Source organism: Zychaea mexicana (assembly GCF_025766255.1).
Source record: "Zychaea mexicana strain RSA 1403 chromosome Unknown BDB00scaffold_10, whole genome shotgun sequence".
In the NCBI taxonomy this organism is placed as follows: Eukaryota; Fungi; Mucoromycota; class Mucoromycetes; order Mucorales; family Lichtheimiaceae; genus Zychaea; species Zychaea mexicana.
Genome location: NW_026516673.1, coordinates 530,150 through 549,996, shown reverse-complemented (window position 1 = coordinate 549,996; position 19,847 = coordinate 530,150). Strand labels below are relative to the sequence as shown.

General features: G+C 45.9%; 7 protein-coding genes across 7 annotated transcripts; all 7 read right to left on the bottom strand.

The window, feature by feature from the left end:
- Window positions 1-24: 24 nt before the first annotated feature.
- Window positions 25-2,435, bottom strand: BDB00DRAFT_23255 (uncharacterized protein). Its single transcript, XM_053116572.1, has 8 exons — window positions 2,040-2,435; window positions 1,865-1,969; window positions 1,643-1,743; window positions 1,397-1,538; window positions 1,021-1,295; window positions 815-917; window positions 572-731; window positions 25-492 (listed from the first exon to the last, which is right to left on the bottom strand). Exons 1-8 carry the CDS (start codon window positions 2,080-2,082, stop codon window positions 117-119), a joined length of 1,305 nt encoding a protein of 434 aa, XP_052983561.1. The 5' UTR covers window positions 2,083-2,435; the 3' UTR covers window positions 25-116.
- On the bottom strand, window positions 2,436-6,389 carry BDB00DRAFT_23254 (uncharacterized protein). The gene is made up of 6 exons (XM_053116571.1): window positions 5,463-6,389; window positions 5,326-5,373; window positions 4,299-5,220; window positions 3,704-4,204; window positions 2,896-3,629; window positions 2,436-2,825 (listed from the first exon to the last, which is right to left on the bottom strand). The coding sequence occupies exons 1-6, from the start codon at window positions 5,916-5,918 to the stop codon at window positions 2,790-2,792; spliced, it is 2,697 nt and encodes an 898-aa protein (XP_052983560.1). The 5' UTR covers window positions 5,919-6,389; the 3' UTR covers window positions 2,436-2,789.
- A 251-nt stretch (window positions 6,390-6,640) lies between these two features.
- BDB00DRAFT_23225 (uncharacterized protein) lies at window positions 6,641-8,922 on the bottom strand. Its single transcript, XM_053116570.1, has 4 exons — window positions 8,642-8,922; window positions 7,682-8,558; window positions 7,361-7,593; window positions 6,641-7,273 (listed from the first exon to the last, which is right to left on the bottom strand). Exons 1-4 carry the CDS (start codon window positions 8,859-8,861, stop codon window positions 6,738-6,740), a joined length of 1,866 nt encoding a protein of 621 aa, XP_052983559.1. The 5' UTR covers window positions 8,862-8,922; the 3' UTR covers window positions 6,641-6,737.
- Window positions 8,923-8,975: 53 nt separating this feature from the next.
- Window positions 8,976-9,983, bottom strand: BDB00DRAFT_936464 (uncharacterized protein; the record flags this gene model as incomplete). The annotated part of the gene is made up of 4 exons (XM_053129230.1): window positions 9,707-9,983; window positions 9,511-9,604; window positions 9,119-9,184; window positions 8,976-9,044 (listed from the first exon to the last, which is right to left on the bottom strand). The coding sequence occupies exons 1-4, from the start codon at window positions 9,790-9,792 to the stop codon at window positions 8,976-8,978; spliced, it is 315 nt and encodes a 104-aa protein (XP_052983558.1). The 5' UTR covers window positions 9,793-9,983.
- Window positions 9,984-10,381: 398 nt separating this feature from the next.
- On the bottom strand, window positions 10,382-14,028 carry BDB00DRAFT_868735 (uncharacterized protein; the record flags this gene model as incomplete). Its single annotated transcript, XM_053126503.1, has 3 exons — window positions 10,382-11,852; window positions 11,934-13,794; window positions 13,890-14,028. 3 exons carry the CDS (start codon window positions 14,026-14,028, stop codon window positions 10,382-10,384), a joined length of 3,471 nt encoding a protein of 1,156 aa, XP_052983557.1.
- Window positions 14,029-14,836: 808 nt separating this feature from the next.
- Window positions 14,837-15,292, bottom strand: BDB00DRAFT_785004 (Mss4-like protein; the record flags this gene model as incomplete). The annotated part of the gene is made up of 1 exon (XM_053120508.1): window positions 14,837-15,292. The coding sequence occupies one exon, from the start codon at window positions 15,290-15,292 to the stop codon at window positions 14,837-14,839; it is 456 nt and encodes a 151-aa protein (XP_052983556.1).
- Window positions 15,293-16,901: 1,609 nt separating this feature from the next.
- Window positions 16,902-19,110, bottom strand: BDB00DRAFT_756927 (fungal-specific transcription factor domain-containing protein; the record flags this gene model as incomplete). The annotated part of the gene is made up of 7 exons (XM_053118946.1): window positions 16,902-17,149; window positions 17,227-17,441; window positions 17,530-17,757; window positions 17,823-18,056; window positions 18,128-18,518; window positions 18,639-18,793; window positions 18,971-19,110. The coding sequence occupies 7 exons, from the start codon at window positions 19,108-19,110 to the stop codon at window positions 16,902-16,904; spliced, it is 1,611 nt and encodes a 536-aa protein (XP_052983555.1).
- Between the last annotated feature and the right edge of the window lie 737 nt (window positions 19,111-19,847).

The following is a 19,847-nucleotide window of genomic DNA, read 5'->3' as shown; positions in this document are numbered from 1 at the left end:
AATATGAACCTGAAGTGTGTGCTTGTTGTGTCTTTTTATTAAAAGTATATAATGTGTGGTGGATGATGGCAAGGGAACTGAGAGCGGAAGGTCGGCTTATTTAGTTTTTTTTCCTTTCAAACAGTCAATTCACTGGGGTTTCTAACGTAATATTCTACACGGTCAAGGAAAACGGTGGCATTTTGATCATTCAAAATCTTGCCTGGTGCACCGCCTTGCAGCTTCAACTCTACTTGCTGCGCCAGCGCCTTGGGCTGATTGCTGAAATCAATTCGAGCGTCACCACCTGTCAATCGTACTGCACGAGGTGCCTCCTGTGCTGGCTTTTCGCCGCCAAGGAATCCAATCAGTTCGAGCATTTCATCGTCGCTGGATTGTGCTGATTTGCCGGAAGACATGGATTTGCTAGAGCTGACGTTCAGCATGTAGGGCTTTGAGGGTTCGTATGAGTCGTTGATGAAGTCGTAGGTGGGTGGCGCCAAGTGGAAGACCCTAATCAAAAGCAGAAACTTAATTGTAAATGACGCCATATTCTCCACCAAGAGGGTTATATCCTATGAAGAAAGCTTACTTGAAGGATCCGCCCTTGTATGATTCAGAGAATGTGGCAGCATCGGTCTTGCAAACGACTCCGCTGGTGGATTTGGGTGCTTTGGCAACGACATCCTGCAATGCTCGCGAGGCGGCCTTTGCAATAAAGTCGTTCACACTGACATTGGTGCGGTTTTGTGCTACAAGCACACACAGAGAGATATCATTAGTCAATTGCTGGTGTCTTCTAAAGCACTAATTCCCGTCCGGAATCATCACTTACAGTTTAGTGTAGTGCGCAAAGCAAACAAATCGTCCACGGCAACCTGCTTGCTGATAAAGTTGGGAGGCAATGGCTTCTCTTCTTTGACTACAGGCTTGGCGGGCTAACAGTGGGTGATTCACCCCCAAAATGTGAGCATTGGTGGAAATTCCTGCCTCCACCAACATGTCCTTTTTGGCCCTCCCTTCTCCAAAACATTATTTTACCTTGGCAAATACAATCTCTTCTCGTGGTGGGGCAATCGACGTTCTAGGTGCGGGTGCAGGTTTGTATGGAATCAGTCCAAGATGTGCAAGTACGTCACCCTTCAAGATACGGCCACCGGGACCGGACGCCTTGATGGCACCCAAGTCCTTGATGTGATTCTTCAAAACAAGGCTAAGCACTGCTGGAGATAATGGCTTCTTTAGCTTGCTTGTGTCGAGATCGTGATGGTCCAGGGGTGTGGATGGCTGTGCGGGTGCGGGTTTGGATGCTTCTTCTATAATTGGGAAATTTCGTTGAGTTTGTGGATATACCAGCAATAATCGTGTGAAATTAATGCCAACAGTAGCAGCAACACTAATGATTCGTATTACTTACGCTTGGGCTCTTCCGTGGGCGGTGGTGGCGACGATGCCGAGCCAGACTCCTCTGCGGGCATCTCAACGTTGGACAAGTCGTCGCCTTCTTCAGCCAGCAATGCAATAGCGGTATTCACTGCCGCTTTTTCGCCATTTCCAAGCTATACATTTAAAACAAATTCCGAAATATACATTGTTCTCTCTTAGATATACGATCTGATAGTAATAACCAAAGCCTGCATGCCTTCTCTCCTTCACAACTTACCACAATCTTGGCAAGGATACCGTCCTCAGGCGCCTCAACATCGATCTGGGCCTTGTCGGTTTCCAACTCGAGCAAGACGTCGCCAGCGGAAAAGCTCTCACCTATATAATACATATTTCCCGTTTTCGTTTAGCCATTTGGTCTATATTTTTCAACTCTCCTCTTTCTTCGTTATACATTTTCATTTCCACAATGAAAAGGATGGAGGATAACGCAACATGCCTTCCTGGATTTTCCACTGATGGATCGTTCCTTCGGTCATGGTAGGGCTCATGGCAGGCATATTAAAGCGACTGATGGCAGCACGCGAAGCGGACGTATGGAATCCTGGTTTTCAATAAAACTAAAAGTTGGTTTGACGTTCGTTTGCGTGTGTATTGAGTACGTTAATGCTTACCGGCAATGCATGCTTTGGACGAACGCGCAAGAAACCGATGCATCGTTGGAAAAAAGTTGGAAAAAAAGTGAAAAAATGGTGGGCTCGGGGGTAACTTGGAAACCACGGGAATCCGCCCCCACCCCAACTTGACGTGACGGTTCGCTCCGGGATTAAATTCGAGATCCGGTTGTCGCCGAGCGCAAAGCACAGTACTTGCGGATACCGCACCGAAGCGAACACAAAATAAGCTATATGGGATGAAGGGGTATTTTACAAAACGCTCTTCTTTTTTTTTACCACGCTTTTGCCCCCCTCTATTTTCGTTTGATATTATGAAATAGTTCTATTATCAAACGACACTAATTGTACTAACAGGAAAGAGGGGTCATATTGTATAAGAGTTGAGGATAGGAAGATAATCAACACAAGTGATGTGTGTGGGCTTGTCTGCGAAAGGTTGAAGGGCGGGGTGGTGGATATCAGATATATGTAGATATATATATATATATATATTGTTATATGAGGCTACTAAATAATGAGAGAAAGGTTAACTAGGAATGAATATATGCTGGACAACGAGGAGAAGGATGCTCATCTACTATAATCGCGCGCATGAAGAACAAATGTTTTTACAGGTTTGGAGTGTCGTGGGTTGTGAGAGTGCGTGACAGTGTGCGAGTAGTGTTAGAAAGACAAAGTGGGGGTTGAAAAATGAAGAAAGAGAGATGATAAGAGTAGTAATAAAAATAGAAGAGGTTATGCGACTAGTTAGAAGGCATGGGCAGCGATAATTCGTTGGAATTCCTAAGATCAGAAAGAAGTTTTTTGTGAGTAAAACTTGTTCCCTTCCCATCTCGTATACTGCGCTATTTACCTTTTCTAAATCATCTAGGCTGCCTGTCGAAGATTCAGGAACATCTAGTGAGGGAGCACTTGTGGCAGCGTCTGCTCCTGATGCTGCTGCTGCTCCTCCTCCTGTGAGGGCAGACGGTACGGGCTTCCGTCCCAGCTTACGGTCATGTGCTTCCAAAAACACCATGCCACACTTGACAAGTATGTTAAGGTCCGCTTCAGTGACATTCTTGAGACTGCTATTAATCGTGCGATTGCCATTAAGAAGTGGGTGTTGTATGATCTTTTGAGCCACCAGCCCGGGCTTGTTCAATTGCCCATTTGCATTCACAGAAACAGTATATTGCATCTGATTCCGCGACAATGGTTTGTTGCTTAAGACGCCGTTCGATAAAAGAATGTCAACTCCACTTTCCAAGTTACGCACAACAGCCATGGCTGGTTTTGCATCTGTTCGACGTTTGCTGTGGCACAGTGCTGTTAGGGCCGCATCCAGTCGTCGCAGGGCATCTTCCGTCTTGGCGTCGCGAATTGTAATGGATAAAGGAGTTCTTTGATAGCTCTGTGGTCGTCGGGTTTTCTCCGGCGATACTTTGCTTATTGATCTTTGGCTTTCTCGCGAGGCAGACCGTGATTGGGAGTGGTGATGATGGCTGTACGATTTCCGTAAAGTAAACAGTTTTTCGCCAGCGTCTCGAGTCGCATCATCGTCATGGAGCACTTCAATCAGTTTGCTGGATGGGTTCAACAGTTTTTCTACATGTGAAATGATCCCCAATGTCCTATTTAGTATGCGTACAAGAGATAGAAATGGCGGATGTTATTATTACCTGCTTTTTGTTGTGAGGATGCTACAGCCAAGCGGTAGTGCTCATTATCACGCGGAACAATGTGAAACTTGTCCAATGCAACTGCAGTAAGATCTGCAATTGAAATGCTGGCCGATATTGCAATCAGCTTGTCGATCCTTTCACGGGATGCGTCTGCAGCTGATGGTTTCTTTCTGCGCAAATTCTTGGTAGAGAACAAGGCATTATCATTCCCGTTGGTCGGTTTTTTGGTGTCGGTGTACAGTGACACTTTGATGTACACCTGGCCCTCGCGCTCGTTCACGCGGCGGATACGCTTATGGAGGTAGAAACGAATCATCGAGTCTTCGCTAAATCGGCCCTTTCGTGCTGCTGCTACTTTAGTACGATTGGCATCAAGTGCAGGAGTCGATTGGCTAAGCTGTTTAACATGCGTCAACGATGGCATGGGTGTCGTAAGATGTGCAGTAAGTGTCTGGAAAATAGCGAGCGGTTTGTCTTGAGGAGCCAGTGTGATTTCGTCTGTGCAATGTATATATGTATAAAGTTTTTCTTTTTGTCAACCAATAGTACAGTGAATGTGTGATATGCATTTACACTAGAAAGCGTTTCTTACCTCCATTGTGAGCTTTCACGGTCAAGTAATATTCAACGCCACTACCATTGGTGGGTGTAATTGCACGTGAGGACCGGCCAGCGGTTTTATCTTCAATCTGTGCAATATGGAATCGTTCCATGGTTTGGATCAAGAGCTGCTCTGCACTCGTGTGTGCGTCCACAAGCATTGAATGGTACATGGCGCCAACATTGACATTGCCTGCAAACACCCGGAGAACCGTTAATTTGCCATTCGTATTGCCGCCACCGGTGGCGTTGTTGCTATTTGAATGATGTTGGCCATTTCGAGTTGCTGTCTTGTCTTCGGAAATGATGGATGAAGCAAGGGACGAGATAGAGTTACTGTCAGCATCCTCAGAAACGCGTGCAGGAATAACCGAGTTTGCCTTGGGATTGTCCTTTTTGTTGCGTGAAAACAAGCGCCAGAATGTGTTGCTCGGTGGGCGCTTATCGTCACCGCTGTTGCGTGGTGTTGGTGCTGCTGCCCCTGTTGTGATAGTAGTTGCTGCTGATGATGATGATGATGATGACACAGCGTCATTGTTATTGTTGACGCTCTGCAATGGCTGGGGAGCTGCAGCCGGTGCTTGTGCTGCTGCGCTACGCTTCTGATCCTGCAGCTTCTTAGGTACTCCGACGGCATTGCTTGAAACATGCTGACCATATTCTTCCTCTTCTCCATCATCATTGTCGTCGTCATCGTCCATGTCTTGTTCTGTCAGTATCGATGCGTCATCTGCCATATCCTCCTCCCATTCTTCATATGCTTCGCCGACTTCATGATCCTCATCGTCGCCCGTTAAAATGATCTGTGCCTGAACGCTTAGATCTTTGTTCATTGTGACTCGGCGTTGTCCGGCGCCTTTTTTCTTTATATTCTCGTTCGGAATATAATGCACCGCTTGATCCATGGATGTCATCTATTGTAATGCATACCGCAACGACAACAGAAAGGCCAGAAGGAAGCCATTAGCATGTGCACTATCAATAGGACTACATAATACAACAAAGAGAAAAGTGTGTACCTCTGCATTGCGATGCTTGTTGAGTCGAGCTAGACGTTCAAATGGGGTCTGGAACCCAGGCAAGGAAAAAGTACGAATCATTTTCAATAACCTGCTATACAAACAACACAGCAATACATACAAGAGCCTCATCTTACTTCAATGTTTTCTGCAGGGATGTAGCCCACTTCGGATGTCTTGAGCACACTGACGAGCCACCAGTACGAGTTGGAATCATCCAAAAGCGTCAAAGCGTCGCCCTTGACAACTGACGCTTGCCCTTCGACAGTTGCAACAAATGTGTGTAACGCGTAGACGAGGTCGAAATTAATATTCTCGTCGGGTATACTGGGTGACGAGGTAAAGGTCGAATCATCGTCTTCATCCAATTCATCCTCGTCGTCATCGTCCTCTTCTTCTTCCTCGTCGTCGTCTTCCTCTTCTTCTTCTTCTTCGACTTCTTCGTAGAGCGTATTCGAGCGGTTCTTTTGTTTTAGTGCCAGGGCATCTTCTTCCTGAATGGCAGCACTAGTCTCCGGAGATGGTTGCCATTGGGACGAAGTGCGAGGAATGGGCCGGTCTACCTGGGTGTTGACGACTAGATGCCTGGACATTGAGGTGTGTATGTGTGGTGCTTGTGTGTCTGAGGGCCCCTGCGGGTAATAAAAAGGTGGAATATATAAAACAAGTATAGTGGTGGTTTGCTCTTGTATATATTTTTATTATTGATATTGATATTGTCGAGTCCCCCAATAAAGCAGTAGTATCGCAGAAATGGGTAAAAAGAAAAAAAAAAGAAAGGAAGAGAAAGAGAGTATGTTTGTAGTGGCGTAAGAGGTAATTCTTCAACCTTTTGGCTCTGTGCACCCTCAAATGTCTAAACGCCCGATCTTGGTCGGCTCAGTTGCACTTGTTTCGGTAAAGTGTGCTACGAAGAGGGAGCGAGAGCGAGAGAGACCCAGCTCGCTTCACTCTAGTGTGTAGTGCACACCACGCTCTCTGTCTTTTTCTCCGCAGATATATTACCTCAGGGCGGAACGAGTAGAAAATCAACGATCATAAAGCTGCTGCTGCTGCTGTTGCTGTCGATGGGTCTTTACCGAAACGATACAGGATCTACGACAGAGCTGGGCTATTGTTAAGGCGTAATTTTTTTTCCTATTTTCTTGTTTTATTTCGTATAGAGATAATTTTTCATCAAGCGTGTATGTATCTACAAGTAATAAGGCATAGGAAATAAGCTCGTTGAGAAAAATAAATTAGGAGGCAGGGAGAAACAGCATACTATGTGGGAATACGAGGCCAGAAAGAAAGCGAGCGGGTTGCGAAGATAAAGAATTGGAGGAAAAGGGAAGGAAAAAGGAGTGGGTTTTTGTAGCATGTATGATAGCAAGGAACAAGAACATACAAGAAGAAGAGGAAGACGGTGGAAATCAGGAAATGCTAAAGTTGGAGAACATGTATCGTATATGCGGTGCCAGTTTGGGGCGTTTCTTAGCTATGGCCAGGAGCTCCTGCTCGTACGGCATAAAGTAGTCATGGCTCTCAGGATCCTTGGAGAGTTGCCGCAACAAATGTGCAGCCACTAGTGCAATCCCTTTTATGTCAGAGTGGTCTACTGCCATTGTATCCCCCATCATTGCTGCCGAGGAGTTATTGTTACTGTGGTTACGCTGCTGCTGTTGCTGCTCCTCGTCAAAATGGCTCCGCAAGTGCGTTGTGATCTCGCCTCTGTCCTTGAATTCTTGCATCGAGTCTGCGCAGTCTGTCCACATGCACTCCAGCGCTCTTGCTCTTGCTCCTGCTTCTGCTTCTTCTTCTTCTTCTTGCTCTGCTTCTCCTACCCCAACTCCTGTTGCAACGTCATGCTGGTGCATACCAACATGATCGCGGATAACGTGTCGTTGCAATAGTAGCTCATCTCCAAACGTTTGGGAGCAGTCTGTCCATTGACAGAGCATCTCTGCACCTATACACAGAAAGAGGGCTCAGCAAGCTTATCCTTATTGCCCGATCGTCTTTTCTTCTTCTTCCTCCCTTTCAAGCTGACGCTTACCATCCTGCAAAATGCTCATCTTTATCTGGATGCCTCGCACTGAGGTCCCTTCCAATATTGGGCCACTGCCGTTCATAGAATCTGGCGTACCCGGGAAAGCAATCTTGAGCACCGTATAAAAGTCCTTCATCTTTAACGCCTTTTCTTGACCAAAGCGCATATCATATAACATGTACATGTCATCCAACGATAGCATACTGTTGTCATTGGTCACTTGAAACTTGTCCTTGAGCCTAGGGTAAAAAGTAGCATTGAAGTCAAGATTAGATAAACGCAAAACAAAGGCTTTGCTTGCTTTTGGAAACAGAAAAGAACGCATACCATCCGAGACAGCGGTAAGGTTCATCAAGCTGCTGATATGCACTCAAATTAGGTACGCATGGAACAGTGCCATGCGGCTCATATGGTTCACTGTCTGATGTACTTGCTGGCGACATGCTGCGTGGCGTACCGTCCTCGACCAACTTGGTGCTAAAGTATTTGCTCTTGATCGACAATAATGACACAATCACGCCGACATCTGCGCCCGAGTGAGCGCTCAAGAGCTGGCGCCTAAAGTCTGCAGATACACCCGTGTATTGGTGCAAGTACTCGAGGACAGTGCCTACTAGCTCCTCGTCGTTGATGACGAGCAATTGCGCAGTACGCGGTGCAGTGGCCATGGAAACGGATATGAGGCACACTTGATTACTGTCTTTCATGGCAAGCGTTGTCAGGATACGCAGTGTGCCGATCAAGAGGTAGCGCTCCTGCATGTACAGCAGGTTGTTGAGGCAGGCAATGCATTCGTCAAAGGGTCCGTTCAGCTGGATATAAGGAGCGATGTGTTCGAGCACATCAATGCAGTGGCGACTAACGTCCAAGTTTTTGGAAGTGGACATATTTAGGCCCTGTTCGATCATTGATTTTAACCGTACATCCGCCGCAAGAATCTGTGCGTTGAAATCAAGAAAGGAAAAATTCCGCAAAATGTGTAGCACCTTCAGTATCGGGCTTGGATTGTTTCCATCCTCGAGGAAGGGTTTTGACCATTTCAACAGCAGATCTAGCAGCATCGGAGTTCTGTCCAATCGTAGCTCTTCAGGGCGTTCAAACGAGATGGTCACCACGTAGTTGAGCGCCCACTCGACGTCCCATTCGTTGTCCGATTGTAAAGAGTAGAGGATCCGTTGCTTGACTTGATCGTCGAAATCGTTGGCTATGTGTGTTTTCAATCAATACCGGTAGCGTTTAGTTTCTTTTATTTTAATTATTTATTCTGTGAAACCCGCAGTACTCTACCTCGTATGCAATCCATCCGTTGCTCATCAATCATGTGAACGTGCTCATGCGGGTGGCTCTGGTGGTGGAACTCGGATATGGTGCACTGATCCAGCTCGTTGCGCAGTGCGAGTTGGTCGATCTGAAAAACGACGGGTGGATCTGGCAGGGTTTGACTCAGATCAAACATATCAAAGTGCGCTTTTGTTGGTTCGGGTTGGATAGGCGTATAATTTCGCATGGCCACTGAGTGCGGCGATCTGCTGTGGTTGCCGTTATTTGGTGATTGAGCTAGAATGATTGAAGTATATCAGCCGTCATCATCTCGTAATACGTGTTCACGCGAATCTCAGATCTACTTGCTGTTACCCGTACATTTTTTCTTGAAAGTTTTGCCTGCCAATGTGGACGCACGATGGGCATTCTACGTTGTGATATTAAATAAGAAAAAGTACGAATCTCTCTACCCACTTCGTTGAGTACAGAAACTTGACTTACTGGACCTCGAAGTTCGTCAGGCGGGACCCATACCTTGCCCCATACAGTTTCCTCTTCCCATCCCAGCTGTAGGTGTAGACATTCACGAAAGAGTTGATTAGACACAGGAGGACAACTTACACTTCTACCTACTCAAACGTTCAGCGGTCTTACCAGATTGCGAATATATACGCCTTTCAGAATATAGGCGCTGTTGGTACACGTTTTAGGAAAATCGAACCCGTCGCCTATATGTTTCCAACTTCGTTTTTTCGTCACCTGTTAACACAGTTAATTATTATATAAAACAACAAGCCAGCAGTAGCAACTCTTTCCCGCCACGCAACTCATTCTTTGCTAATGCTATCTTAAACAAACAACTTTGGATCATTTGCTGTAAGCAAAACGTGTACCTGATCGAACCCGCCGGCATCCATGACTGCATTGTAGATTTTATATAGGTCAAGCTTTTGACCTCCCAAAATGGGTTCGGATTGAAGCGTAGTTCTGCGGGAATGAATTGCAGTTGTCGTTGGGTTAACATATTATAAAGTAATATAAAGTCGGGGCCTTTCCCAAATCAGCAGAAAGCAAGGAACTAAAGATTACCCTTTGCGAGAATGAAATTTCTGCAAATTGTCAATGAACTGAGCATATTCAAGTGTTCTTTCAATAGTGTCAATCGCTTTGGACATGATTATAAGAAGCAGTGAAGAATAAAATACATGTAGTATATATGTAGAGAAAAGAGATAGAAAAAGAGAGAGTCCACGATTGGGGCCCAGTATGCTTTGGGGGGAGCACAAGAAAACTTGTGAGGTACTCACCCACGACGACAAAAACGAATTCGGAATTGAAAACCCGACGCCCAATTGTGACAGAAGGGCTTTTGTATTAAAAAGAACGGAAAAGACGTTGAGCTCTCTGAGAGGCAGACAGGATAAGTGTTCCCTTCTGTGACTCCCTTGGCCTTGTTCATGTCACTAGCTTCTAAAGCATAAGACTTGGCTAGATGCGTTTATCCTTCAACATTGCTGGGGAACACATATATATTATCCGTCCCTGGAGATACAACATTGTGTGTTACCTCGAGAGATCTCCGCTAATCGCCGGAGAAAAGCAAATAGGCCGGTACAGGGCACCGTCCATAGTTGATTGATCCTTCGTGGCTTTGACTTGTAGAACTTTTTTATTTCTCGTCTTCTGGGTTCAGCTGTAGTATAGAACAATTATAATAAGTATTAAGGGTATATATGTGTACAATTTAATGGGGCTATACTAAAACTAAACGTTCGATGCATTTTCCGCAATAGCTGTCGCTAGACCGCTTGCAAGCTCACTGCCACACATGGTTTCCACTGTAGCAATCCCTGCTACAGGTCGGGTATACGTCCCGCCTTTATCCACGCATCGTAACGCGTTAAGCACCAGCAACCAATGCCATTTTCTCTCCATTTCTTGTCTCGCACTCAGCTTGTCCTGCTGTGCTTGCTGCTCTAAAAATTTCATGACTGTCATCCAACACTGACCCTGATGGATATCCTCTGGCGCGTACAAGTGGAAAATGCATACCCAAGCCTCGGCGACCAGAGGTTCTTGGGCGACGATAAATGATTCTTCTTGTTGTGTGCTGCGCTCGAGGTGCGCATAGGTTGGGCCGATCCAGTACAGCAACCATATTAAACGATGCTTACAGTCGTCTTGCTGTTCGGGGGTTCCAATCCGTGACGTCCAATCCAGTGCGTAAATCAGCAGTAGTAGTAGCGCCTTATAAGAATGCGATAGATTTTTTTGTTGTCCGTGAGTAACAAGTGGTCGTGATTTCCAAAAATGGTCAACATCAAGACCAGCCATGCTCCAAACGCGCGAGTACAGCAGTACACACTGAGCTACTAGAAATTCGGTCATGGGTCGTTGTTGTCCGCTCGGCAGGCGCCACACCCAGCTGCACATAGTCTCGGTGACAAACTGGAAAAATGAAAGGAGATTGACCATGGCCACCGAAGCTATTGCAACGTGATTGGCATTATCAAATAAGGCACCAATATGCTTGAAAGCCTCACGAAATAAACTCTTGATCAACTGTTTGTTCTGTTCAGCATCTTGTGTAAAGAGGACACGTCGTCCAAGTAGTTCGACAGCTGTAGCGGATGGTCCTGGGCCGCCACCAGCACCGAAGTCCAATGGTAAAGATACGAGTCGTTGCAAATAACCATGTTTGAGATAGCTGGTGCCTAGCAACTGGGCGCTGCCATTCACTACCATCGGCATGCCATAATCTATGGACAGCGTCGGATAGTTTTGGAGGATCCGTGCAAATGGATCCTTCGGTTCACTGTCTTCACACACCATTTGATGGTCTTGGAGTATGTTCTCATTATGAGGTTGTGGTGATGGTGGTGTTGAATCGAGGATAGTGTTGTCATCATCTATCATATCGGAATAATTGTATTGTGGTGGTTCTGCTCGATCTGGTTGGGGTCGAACGGGTTCTGTTCCTGTTGAAGTAGTACTTGGATGTAACACTTCACCTACATCGGTACAAATCTCCCCTTCGTCGGTCCACTCTATCGACAAATGCGGCCGTATACTGGAGCGCCAACCTGTAACCTTGCGTTCAATCTGACTTGATGGGCCTGGACCGGGCACGATGTATATTTGGCCATTGAGGTTCCGTTTTCGCGGCCGTCTTGGTTGGATCGTAGGAGGTTTGCATTGTGTTGCTACACGAGATGATGACGAGGATGTCGAATATCTACTTTGTGAACACACACACATTTAAAATAATCAATATATATTCAGTGATTTGTTTTTCTTGTAAATGATATAATGTTACCTTGCTAATTTGTTATTTAAAGTAGTTGTGGAGCGAGCACGAGTATTAGAGGCTGTTGCCGATCTTCTTGATGTTGAAGTCTGCAACGAGCGTGCACGAGAGACTGCTTCCTTGTGCATTTGCGCAATTTTCCCTCGTTTATGGGTCGAATATGTCTTTTCCCGAGGTCGAGCTGCTCTTTGGACATACCCGGTAAGCGTCCGCTGTTGTTTTCTTACGGGTGACGAGATAAAGGATCGTGGTTCACTTGATAATTCTTCAAAAGGTGTTGGCGACCTCAATGGACTGTCAACAAAATTTTGCGAGGGTGATGGATCGTCGTCTTCAATGGGTGAATCACATCCTAGTCCTTTATCCTCTTCTTCAACGAGTTGTGGTGGGGTGAGATGTCTTGTTCGATCAGTTTCACTGGGAGGTTTATAGCTGAATGGTAAAACACCTCGAAACGTATGTCTTTTCTTGCGCTTGGGTCGATCATACTCGCTTCCATCATGTACAATAAAATCATCGTCTTGCTGCACTCGATGTATTCGTTGGCGCGGTGGAGCAGTTGATCGGGGTGGATCCTGTTCATTATCTGCTTCTGGTAGATCAAACACGCCGTAATGGTCGTTGTTGTTGCCGTTGTTGAGTGGGATGGGATCATCAACAGGGAATGCAAAGGGGTCATCCTCCTGTTCACTGTCACTATCCAGTGAATGATCCCGTCGAACACGTTTTCGTCGAGGAATGTGCAGTTCCTCCTCTCCCTCAAGGTCTTCAAACGATGGGTTAAAGTGCTTGTTGCTCTTTCCACTGTTTTCCTCCTGCTCCTGCTGCGCACGCATTGCCATCTCTGCACGAACTAGAACGGAATCCAAACTCATGGTGCTGCTGACACTTTTCGCATCGTCGTCGTGTTGTTCGTTTTCAGAGCCGCTGAAAAGCTCAGAAAACACATCCTTTAACGCTTCATCAATGTGACCTGAGTCTTGCCGGTTCAGTTGAGTTGCCTGATGTACATTTGCAAATGCTGGTGATGGTGACTGGGTTGAGAGAGTGCTAGTATCGTCAAGAAGCGGTCTTTCTTGAGCCAGACCTTTACCCTTTTCCTTTTTCGATCTCTTTTTAGGAGTGCGCGAGTAGACGACTTTGGATGTACGGGGAATCGCTGACCAGATATCATTGTTGACTCTGCTAGTAATAGTAGTAGAAGTGGTTGTGGCGCTGTTGCTAGTCGTGTTGAGTCGTGCACCAGTTGACGTGGATGATGGGAAATACGGTGTTTTGGTGTATTTTGACAGATCAGCAGGTTTTTTGGGACCCTCTGGTTCTGCCGAAAGCGATTTGCGACGTCGTATAGGGAGTACAAGTTTTGTAATCCGTTTAACTGGCAACTGTTCGTCCGGATCCACTTCCTGATTGTCGCCTTCATCTTCATATCGATCCTCTGCGGTTTTTCGATGCCGGTGTCTGATAGTAATATCACTCGAATCGTCTTGTAGTAGTAGCTCTTCAAAACCACGTCGCCGCACCAAGGCACTGTAGTGCCTTTGATCGAATGTGTACGGTTGCATTTGTTCTTGACGCCTAGGTCGAAGACTGCGGCGTGGAAATTGAGAATGTTGCTTTTGCTGTGGTTGTATTTGCTGTTGTCCCCGTAACTGTTGATTTCCATTGTTATCACTGTTGATAGTAGCAGTATTGCTGGTATTTCGTTGAGCTATTGATTGTGAATTCTTGGCGTCGACAGGTTGAGCGGGAGGTGCAGGGTTTCTCAAAGTCTCTAAATAGTTGTTTTCAAGCGAACTATCTGAATCGTCGTTATCGCTGCTGTCACTAATATCCACACGATCTGAAGCAAGTGATCCCGGTTGTGATGCTGATTGAATACAGAAAAAAGTTATTCACAATGTAATAAAAGAAAAAGCTAGGGCCTCAGCCAGTCAAACTTGAAAGGGACGATTGGGTAGTTACCATGATTTGTCGATCGTGTGGATTCAAGGCTCCAGTTTGCAAGAAACTCCTCCCTGCTCATGCTTGTAAGCCTTGCAATGGCCGCACGCTCTTGAGTTGAGAAACCAGTGTCTTCTTCGTCTAATGAGACTGTCGACATGGGATCAAGGTTGGGGGCGAAACAAGTCAAAAAAGAAAGAGAGCAGGGACCGGAAGTGAAGAGATAAAATGACGCGTTGCAAAAGAGTGATTAAAATAGGAAAAAGTTCGCGAAGCACGCGTTTTCGTGTCCATTATCCGTACCCTCGATTTTTCACACACAGACCATCCGTTTAATCTTTTATCATCATCGAATTTGACAATCGCGGTGCTTCTCAGTCTATTGACGTCCAAGTAACAGGACAAAAAGTACTTTATTTCTAACATTCATCATCAGTGGATTTTTAGCTTGTTCTGAAGCACGTGAGGATGATTTTTTCCCGAGAAATAAAGACTAAGGTCAGACACATGATCATGCCTAACATAGTGGCCATAAATAACAGTGCCCGCTATGACCCGATTCTTTTTAACCGTTATACATACACACTTCTTCACAATAGAGCAAAGCTATTATACTGCTCGCTCATCGAACGATGTATTGGTAGTGTGAAGACGCAACTTACGCCACAAAAAAACCAGCACGCCCTTGAATGAGTATGGACATGAGTTGCATGATGAAAAGTATGAGTCCACTCCCCTCCACACCCCCCCCAAGCTCAACTCAGGACAAAAAGCATGAACAAGACCATCTCCACTCTACGCACCACACTGATGGTTTCCATCCAAAGTATCCTTCTTGATTTTTTCTTCTCCATATTCTCTTCTGTTCCGCGCTGGTTTTAATTTACTGAAAACAAAGTATATACAAATATAAAAGGAATTGTCTTTTTCTATACAATCAAATAGGAAGGCTCTCTAATCATCAATTCTTATTGAGCAGCGGCCGCAAACTGCTTGGCACCATCAAGGGGCTTGACAAACGAAGCACGGTCCTTGGTATAGAGTTCAGAAACGGGCTTGAGCTGATCCAGTGGAGAGCCCTCGAAACCAGCAGGAGCGTCCAAGATACCGGTCTTGACAACCGACTTTTGACCTTCGTACTTCATGGGGCGGTTGAACAGAGGGCTGCCGCAGTTGCTGCAGAACCACTTTTGCTTCTCAACACCACTACCGGTCTGCTCCTTGGGAACAAGGTACATCTTGGCATATCCCTTGGGGTCCTCGACCTCAACGTTGGAGGTGTTGAAGATGGCGTTGGATTGGTATGGAGCGCCTGCGGACTTTTGGCAGTCGACGCAGTGGCAGGTCATGACCTTGACAGGTGCGCCATTGAGCTTAATCTTGATGGCACCGCAAAGACAAGATCCGTTATGTGATTCTGACATTATGTGTGGTGAGTAGTATTGACAGTGGGAAAGAAAGAGAAAGGTCAACTGGACGCTCCCCCGCACTTTGGGTTTAAAGAATGGGGATTTCCATAGCCTTGGCCCTTTCCAACCCATAAACAGTTCATCCGATTGGCTGGAAGTTCTTCCGAGGTTCTTTGAAGCACGCCAGCGAAGAAATGCTGAGATTATGCAATCTCCCCGCCCACCTTGAGCTAACTCCGTAAAGAAACAAGTTGATCAAGTCTTTTCCGTTTCGAACCGAGATAGGATAGAGTGTTTCCTCTTATTTTGCCATGCCACCCCTGGCTTTCATTCGGTCTGTGATCCTTCGGAAAGTATTAGCAAATGATGTTACCTTGCAACGAGTCATCAATACGTATCCGTTGTCATCAATGGTGGTGTTTTGCTAGAGCTTAGGCAGTATGTCTCAACTGCAGGTGTCTGTGATCTGCAGCTCAAGAGGAATAAAGAGCACTTTGCAAAACAATAAAATAATCTCACGTGACCACATTTTCATCAAGCTAAAGTCCCGGTACAATGTGAGAGTGGCTGTGATGCCCGGATCGTTCTACTTACACATGGTAAATCATCACTCAAATTATTGCACCATATGGTAGCCCAATATAGAACTGTTGAATACAGCTATTTACTCCTGTTGTTTTGCAGTGCAGTAGATGAGTTTGCTAAACAACGCGCTGCTGCAGCACATATCTCTTGATGATATTTCTGCGCTCGTTTTCTCAGTGCACAAGTGCTGAAGGTGTATATCTGCAATGACCTAGCCCTTTTGTGATAATTTGATCTGGATTAAATAACCATATCCTTGTGAATTCAAGGTGAATATGTACTTATCCATTCTGTTTGTTTGGCTAACAAACAACCTTTTTTGATGCACACAAATATATACCGGGTCTCCTCGTCATTAACAGCAGCGTCAAAACCGAATGAATTCGGGATATCTAAAAAAAATTGTTACACTGATCTCGTTTTTACATACACGCAGGCAGTACGGCAAACGGTGCGGCAAGCACAAATTCATGAGCCACGGCAACAGATTCCGGGATATCTCAGACCGGCTATTGATACCCAGCCCGACGGAACAAAGGAGGTGTCTTTCTCGGAACAAACGAGTGACAGTGCTCGTGTTGCGTGATTTTTTTTTTTTTGCCAGGCTTGACTCTACACTACCCGTCTTCCTTTTTTTTCCTTCTTTGATCATTATTATTATTACTGTCATTTCTATTCTACAAGTTATTTACATCGGTATCAATGCGTCCCAGCCATTGATTGAATTGGAGTCCAGGTTCAAGATCAGTATACACTGGAAGACGACCTAACCACGACATGTCCTGAAGATCCAGCTCCCAATCGGCCCCAGGATTATTGTCTGCAAAGGACGTGGAAAAGTTCGGGTTCAATACAGACGTTACTCCTCCACCGTTGTTGCCTCCTCCTCCTCCAGCACCCGTGGTTTCGTTGTCTGCTTGTTCAGACGCCACGCCAATATTGGATGTGTAACCAGGTAAAGTGCCCAAGATCTGGATACTTGACATGCCGTTGTTTGGCTGCTCTATAACCATCAACATTACTCGGAGATATCAGTATATTAACTATAGCACACAAGGCTTTCCAAAAAACAAGTGGATATAAAAAAATCCGTTTTTTTACCATCGTTGCTTTGGAACGCCATTTTATCCAGCTCGCTCAAAGATTCATAACACCATTTGGCCGAGTCGCTGTATGATTGATATTCAGATAAACAGTTCAGGCATTTCCCCCAGCTTTCTATCAGATAGTCTTCACCGATCGCTTGTTTGATTTTTGGAAATAGGCGTGCCATGAGTAACACAGTCGCTGAGGTATATAGATCTGTATTTTGTATAGCATTAGCACATCGTAATAAGATCCCAGCCATTTCCGATCTGACTTACAAAACATGTTATACCACCATGCAGGCAACAATTCCCTGATATTGCGATGGATCATCTCGACCAATTCTTGAGCAGAGGTGACACATGTGGTTGAACTTTGCACAAAGACAGACCGCTGGAGTCCTGTGTCCTGCGTGACTGGATGGCTGGACTCTTCCAATGCAAAGAAATGAGCGAAAACTGGGCGATAAAGCAAGATGCAGGTATGGAGGTATCTGTGAAGACACACACAACAACATATTAGTTTGAAAAGACAACGGCAACAGAAAAAGAAGATGCTAAACCATCACTGATATAGCATACCGTGCTCGTAGAACATTGTTTTGCCGTAACAGGATATTGTCAGTCATGTCACGTCGGTTTCGCGGACTGTTGGCTGAATCTTGGGTATATGTGCCAAGTCGCAGAAACCAAGGGAGGGCCTTCTCCCACGCGTTCAGCGCCATTTCAAGGCGTATAATGGAGCTAAGGTTCGACGTTCGTTGTTGCTCGTCTAAAATCATTTCAAAGATATATTTGAAAAGGTAAGTGCTTCTCTTCTCCTTTCCCTCGCTTCTTTATCAGCTGAGATGCACATACCGGAAACTGCAGTCAACTCATTCTCTAGCCGTCTTGTACCTGTAGAGTACAGCGTGGTGAGGATATCGCCCATAATTTCATACAATTGAAGCGTATGGACGAAAAATGCCATCTGGCTCGGCTTGTTTTCAGGCTGTGCAGCGGGAGGATCAGAATTTGAGGTAAGAAGCTCATCGTCGATGGCTTGTGGTAATATGAGATTTTGAGTAACCGGAATCATGAAAGGACGACCATAGGCCATAGATATCATTCTAAACAGAATGCAAATACGTGAGGATGTCTTGATACATCTATGATATCATTGTAAAAATCTCTGTTTTACCTATCGAGAACAAGACATCCGCCCCATAATCTTTTGCGCAATTCACGCTCAAGCTGTCTGGTACATCCACTGCCATTAGTCTTATGTCGACCGCTGTTCACACTGTGAGCATCACGATGCAATCCAAGTCCTTGAGCTACACGGGTAGCGAGCCCGACGACGATCCAGCACCGACCGGGCATTTTGGTGCATTGCAGATACTGGCCCATCAACAGCAACGCTTGGACAACCATGATATTGCCCTCATCGAGAATATCGAAATGTAACAGCTTCTTGGATCGCTGGAAAAAGATATCTGAGGTGGGTTCCCGTTCGCTTTCGCCAATTTCAGGAGATAGCTGACAGCCGAGAGCGAATACTAAATTCAGGATACAGTGGAACAAAGGATCGGCTTCGGACTCCTGATCCTGATCATCGTTGTCTAAAAAGTAGTAGTAGGCAACATACATTTTAAACATGTGAGTATACTATCTCTTTATTTTTCTTTTTCTCCTTGTGTGCACCCATTTACCGCCTTCTGGGTATCCCCATAGTCTCGAGTAGGTTTTCATAAATGCGGGCTTGTGGAGGAACGGGTATAATGTATGTACAAATGTCCAATAGCTGCGCACGAGACTATCAGCGACTTTCCGTGGAGGCAAAACGTAGTCGTGGCAGACGGAATAGCTTCGTAACTGACTGCCGCCGTTTTGGTTACTGCTGCTGTTGTTGCTGTTGTTGTTGGCGGCAGCAATGGCATGGCCATCGACCGAGTGTGGCCCACCCGCAGAGGTGTTACGAGACGATCGAGAACTTTGTGAAAAACGTCTGGAGGGACTATCCCTCGAACGATCGTCTGGCGACATGGTTGTTTTCTTGCCGATCACTTCTCGCACTTCACGCATGAAACTCATGGCACTGGACGAACCAAAGTATCCCTGGCGGTTATCATTTCCTCCATGGTGGTGCTCGTGCCCATCAGGAATGCCGGTCGATGCACCCATAGCGTCCACCTCAGGTCCAGCACTTCTTTCAGACACGGGTGCCAGAGGTGGGAGTGGCATTGACTGTGCTTGTGGCTGTTGTTGCTCTTGCTCTTGCGCTTGTGGCTTCTGCTGCTGAGTGGTAGGTATTGGTTGTGGTAATAGTGGTGCTAACCGATGTGGTTGAGAATTCGAAGGTTGCTGCTGCTGTTGCGGTTGTTGTTGAGACTGTAGTGGCGAAGATGTAGCTTGAAACAGATCGTTGGGCCATCGTTCTCGGACGTTACTTTCTGGAGCATGTGCACGCATACCGGCCCCTAGGTCTTGATTCCCAAGAGGAAGGTCTGATGTAATCATAGACTCGGATGCGGGTGAATTGGGTGCGATAAGGCTTGTCTGGATAGACGATGCTTGTGACACGGGAGCAGGTGGTGGTGAATTCTGGAAGCTGATTGAACCTGGCGACGTCAAGTGGTTGATCGAAAGTGTGGGGTTCTGGAAACGGAAAAAGTGTGGGAGGGGAACATGTCATCAGTGTTTTTGCTTGGCAATACGAAAGAGTTTAGCAATACTGTCAACTACTTACTCGAGGGGCAATGTCAGGGGGTCTATCGATAGATGTAACAGAAGGAGATCGACCATGGCTTCCACCGGGACTGCCTTGATCATATCGCATGGCATTTTCCAATTCTCGAACCTTATTTTCCAACAATTGAACATACCTGGCCATTGTTTCCAAAGTGTCATTAATAAACTCT

Coding starts and splice junctions, on each gene's coding strand:
- BDB00DRAFT_23225 (XM_053116570.1), bottom strand. CDS start 8,861: ATGCGAAATTATACGCCTATCCAACCCGAACCAACAAAAGCGCACTTT. Junction 7,594..7,681: donor CCTTACCGCTGTCTCGGATG/GTATGCGTTCTT, acceptor TTTTTACCCTAG/GCTCAAGGACAAGTTTCAAG. Junction 7,274..7,360: donor GATGAGCATTTTGCAGGATG/GTAAGCGTCAGC, acceptor TTCTGTGTATAG/GTGCAGAGATGCTCTGTCAA.
- BDB00DRAFT_23255 (XM_053116572.1), bottom strand. CDS start 2,082: ATGCATCGGTTTCTTGCGCGTTCGTCCAAAGCATGCATTGCCG. Junction 1,539..1,642: donor GTATCCTTGCCAAGATTGTG/GTAAGTTGTGAA, acceptor TTAAATGTATAG/CTTGGAAATGGCGAAAAAGC. Junction 493..571: donor TACAAGGGCGGATCCTTCAA/GTAAGCTTTCTT, acceptor GCTTTTGATTAG/GGTCTTCCACTTGGCGCCAC.
- BDB00DRAFT_23254 (XM_053116571.1), bottom strand. CDS start 5,918: ATGTCCAGGCATCTAGTCGTCAACACCCAGGTAGACCGGCCCATTCCT. Junction 3,630..3,703: donor ATCCTCACAACAAAAAGCAG/GTAATAATAACA, acceptor TTTCACATGTAG/AAAAACTGTTGAACCCATCC. Junction 2,826..2,895: donor GCCTAGATGATTTAGAAAAG/GTAAATAGCGCA, acceptor TTCTGATCTTAG/GAATTCCAACGAATTATCGC.